The sequence below is a fragment of the Camelina sativa genome, chromosome 11, assembly GCF_000633955.1.
Source record: "Camelina sativa cultivar DH55 chromosome 11, Cs, whole genome shotgun sequence".
In the NCBI taxonomy this organism is placed as follows: Eukaryota; Viridiplantae; Streptophyta; class Magnoliopsida; order Brassicales; family Brassicaceae; genus Camelina; species Camelina sativa.
This window is the reverse complement of record NC_025695.1, coordinates 38,055,974-38,060,130: the sequence shown is the minus strand read 5'-3', so window position 1 is coordinate 38,060,130 and position 4,157 is coordinate 38,055,974. Positions and strand designations below refer to the sequence as shown.

Below are 4,157 nucleotides of genomic sequence, written 5' to 3'. Positions count from 1 at the left end.
CCCCCCCCCCCCCCCCCAAAAAAAAAAAATTGATCCTTTTAGGGCACACTTGTTGTTGTGGGCCTTCTTCTTCGACCATTGACTTCTCTCTCTCTCTCTCTTCATGGAATCTTCTATGCCCTTCGCTACGCCATTCGTTTGGAATCTCAGTTTCAGGTACTCCTCTTCTGTGCAATTCCCCTGTTTTACAATCTCTCAATTCGATTTCTGGGCACGTGACTTTTGCTTAATTTCTTGAATAAACTACNTTTATACTGATCTCAGTAAGAATCTCAACTTTGATTTCTTATATGTTTACTCTTTAACCATATCTAAAATATTCGAGAAATACAGGTTGCAACTGCNAATTACTTCAAAATCTTGTTCAATTTCGTATTTTTATTCAAAGGTTTGAGCTTTGTTCTGTTTCTGCATCGTCGACTTCATCACTTCTTGCTTTTGTTTGGGTTACTTTGATTTAACTAGTTTACTTATATGGGTTAGTTCTTCTTCTCCAATAGCAGGGGATGTTAGAGTAAGTTTAAGCTTTTGAGTGGTAGAAGTTGATTGTGATTACATACGTTGGTAATGGCTCGGAAAGGAAGTCATCAGAAGAATGGAATGGATAACCAAACGAAGCAAAGAAAGAAAGCTTCTGAACCTTTGCTTTCTACAAAGGGACAAGGGAAAACTAGTGAGGCTGAGAGTGTTCTGAAAGAGAATTGCCAGGATGATAAGCAGTCAAGAAGTAGTCCAGTTTCTGAAACTGTGGAAAGAAATGTGGCCGCTAAGGATATAGATCAGCCTGTTGCTTCGGAGAACGATTTAGCTGGTGAGAGACCTCGTAGTGAGTCAGGGTTTACCACCGATGAAACTAGATATATTCCGTTTGGTCGTGAAAACATCGAGAATGTTGTGAGAAGCTTGCTAGATATATTGAGCACGAACAGCCCGTCAGAGAATATTGAGCTAGCGTACAATGCAGTACTTAGGAAACTGAGGATATCCGCTGCTACTATATCAAGGGAAATGACTAAGTGTATGGAAAGACACAGGCCTTTGATTGATTCTGTCAAATCAAGAGTATATAAAGCCCGTGATCTTGTTATGACGAAAACTCGGCAAGTATTCCCGGTTGTTTTCAGATGGCTTATGCATTTTGGCAGCATAGTTCTTCTTCTGTCTCTGGTTTGGTTGGACTGTGCAATCCGGGGTTTTGATTCTTTCATTCGGATGGGAACAGCATCCTTTTTCTCTATCTTGTGGTGTGGTCTCTTTTCAGCGTTTTCAATGATCGGCATGACCAAATTTATACTGATCTCAGTAAGAATCTCAACTTTGATTTCTTATATGTTTACTCTTTAACCATATCTAAAATATTCGAGAAATACAGGTTGCAACTGTTCTCGTGTCGTTGTTCATTGGCTTCGTTGTTGGGTCTGTTACCCTTGCCATTTCTGGTTTGGTTTTGCTATGGCTCTATGGTAGCTTTTGGACAACACTGCTCTTCCTTTTCTTCGGAGGTAAAGTCCTTCCTACCTCAATCTTGTAGCAACGACCATTCTCTCTTGCATTCTTTTGCTAACACTGCAGTGTTCGTTGATGTAAAGGTCTGGCATTCAAGATGAAGCACGAGCGCATTGCACTGTTTATCATCACAGTGTATTCAGTCTATAGTGCAAAGAGTTATGTTGGGTGGCTAGGTCTTCTTTTGGCTTTTAATCTTGCTTTCATCTCAACCGATGCTCTCATATATTTCTTCAAGAATAAAGTAAATCAGCAGAGCACTGCTGGTGGACCAACCGTAAATGATTCATCTTTTGAAAACGTCCCTGGCTTTCCGGGAGACCGTGGCCCAGGAGTCGCGTCAACTAGCGGAACAGACTCTGAGTTAACATCTGAAGATGAAGTTTCTCGGTTGCTGAATTGCGCGGACCACTATTCAGCTTTGGGCTTAGCTCGATATGGTAATGTAGACATGGCGTATGTCAAACGAGAATATAGGAAAAAGGTAATGCTGTTTATTTCTCTCTTTGAAATAATTTTTTGTTGGATACTTCTTAGCAACAAAAACGCGTGTTGAGTTTGTAAGCATTGTGAATGATTAGGCGATGCTGGTCCATCCTGATAAAAATATGGGGAATGAGAGAGCAGCTGAAGCTTTTAAGAAACTTCAGAATGCATATGAGGTAACGTTCTTTTTTTTTTTCTTTGCATTTCATCAGTTTGTAGTCACTGCATCTCTGATCTCCCTAGCTGGCCTGTAGGTATTACTTGATTCTGTAAAGCAAAAATCGTATGATGATGAACTGAAGAAGGAAGAACTAATGAACTACCTTCGAAGGTTTCAGAATTCTTCTCAAAAGGTATGTTTGTAGTTTTCTGGCTGTTATATTAATCTTCTGAAATACATATTTGTTGCTAAATCAGTTTTTTCCGTCCTTCATACTTGTACACAAGTAGGCATGTTTCTCTCTTTGTCTTTATTTTAAGTTGCTAATGTAATTCATCAAAAACCAGGAGACTCGAGGACACGGTTTCTCTGGCTCGGGTTTTGGAAGATCAGAAGGTGAAGGAGAGGAAGCATTTAGAGAGTGTAGACAAATAGCGTGTAAAAAATGTGGCAATCTCCATGCCTGGTATCTTACAAAAAAATCAAAATCTACAGCAAGATGGTGCCAGGTTTTTTCCAACTCTTTCCATATGCATCTTTAAGATCGTATATGTTACACCAATGATGAAACTTCTTGAGAGGAAGTATAATCCATAGTACTTACCTGACTTACGCGAGCTCTGCTTTTTTATCTCAAGGATTGCAAGGAATTCCATCAAGCAAAAGATGGAGATGGTTGGGTTGAACAATCTTCTCAGCATGTCTTGTTCGGGCTGTTTCAAAAGGTATTATTTTGTCCTAAAACATTTTCATCTGCACTGGTTGATCATCAAGAAGACAATTGTACACAATGAGATGACTTGATTGATATGCTTCCCATAGTCATGTGAAAGGGTTGTTGTTGTAACGCAGGTTGATATGCCGCGTGCTTACGTTTGTGCAGACAGCAAAATATATGAAGCTTCTCAGTGGTATATATGTCAGGTACTGAGAACCAGTTGCTTGGTTTTGGCATTTCCATAAGAGATTTCTTGGTTTTTGTTTGTTGGAAGGATTGAATGTTTTTTTTGTTTGAATTGTTGGAAGGGAATGAGATGTCCAGCAAACACCCACAAGCCGAGCTTCCATGTGAACATGAACGCAACAGCGTCAAAACGAGGAACAAGTGGTTCTTCAGGACAAAGAGGAAACCAGAGAATGCCAAACACAAACCCGGATGAAACAATGACAGAGGATGAGTTCTACGAGTGGTTGCAGAACGCCGTGCAAGCTGGTATGTTTGATAATGCAAGCGAAAGCCCGTCTTCAGCACCTGCCAGTAGCACTAGTAGTAGTAGCAGCAAGAAAAAGAAAAAGGGAAAGAAGCAATGGTGAGAAAGGCAGAGCCAATGTTCGACTATATTAACATGGTGAAAAGTTTTGTACCTCTTCGTTTCAAGATATTAAACTTGACTTTTTTATGATAACTTTTATTCATACAGAGCAAAAAGCTCTCGAAAAGGAAGCCTGTTTGGTAGATTTCAATTATGTTTTTGTTCAACGAAGATGTCAAACTGAAATCCCCAAACAAAAATATGTTCTTATTCAAGAGGCGGGTAAAAGTATAGAATTGTAACCAGATGATAAAAAACTTGAACAAGTTTTCCCTTGGCTTTCATGCCACTTTGTAATTGTATTGCTATAAACTACCGAATTGAATATCAAGGAGAAACAAAACTGAAATATTCCTCTCATAACATTCAAGTATGGTTATGGATCAATTGGTTATGAGTTATGACATATGTAAAAACAGTAAAGGATCTCAGGTTCTAAAACCCTTATATTCTCTTTAAATTTCCAATTACAATTTTGAGGTTAATTTAAACTGGATAAATACTGACAATAGCAATCTTTGCTTGACAAATAAGTGTATGTGAGGTACATAGATGAGATAACAAATTTTTATATCTAACAACTGTATATCATCAGAGATGAATCACCTACAGTTTTGTAGACTATATAATTTTTATAAGTTGGTTACAAAATAGGTTATATATATTAAATATATGTTGATTACAAAAAAGGT

At 38.4% G+C, this 4,157-nt stretch overlaps 1 protein-coding gene across 2 annotated transcripts; it reads left to right on the top strand.

Annotated features, from left to right (window-relative positions):
- Nucleotides 10-3,619, top strand: LOC104725453. Of its 2 annotated transcripts, none has more exons than XM_010444121.2 (10): nt 10-156; nt 501-1,302; nt 1,373-1,502; nt 1,590-1,990; nt 2,088-2,168; nt 2,247-2,345; nt 2,500-2,661; nt 2,791-2,877; nt 3,005-3,076; nt 3,179-3,619. In XM_010444121.2, exons 2-10 carry the CDS (start codon nt 568-570, stop codon nt 3,464-3,466), a joined length of 2,055 nt encoding a protein of 684 aa, XP_010442423.1. In that variant the 5' UTR covers nt 10-156; nt 501-567; the 3' UTR covers nt 3,467-3,619. The 2 variants fall into 2 exon arrangements, with proteins under 2 accessions (XP_010442423.1, XP_010442424.1); XM_010444122.2 differs by having other exon boundaries at nt 504-1,302; nt 3,179-3,466.

Excerpts from the sequence above, each read along its gene's own strand:
- LOC104725453 (XM_010444121.2), top strand. The coding sequence starts at position 568 with ATGGCTCGGAAAGGAAGTCATCAGAAGAATGGAATGGATAACCAAACG. Across the intron at positions 2,169-2,246 it reads AACTTCAGAATGCATATGAG|GTATTACTTGATTCTGTAAA; the intron begins GTAACGTTCTTT and ends GCTGGCCTGTAG. Across the intron at positions 3,077-3,178 it reads CTCAGTGGTATATATGTCAG|GGAATGAGATGTCCAGCAAA; the intron begins GTACTGAGAACC and ends AATTGTTGGAAG.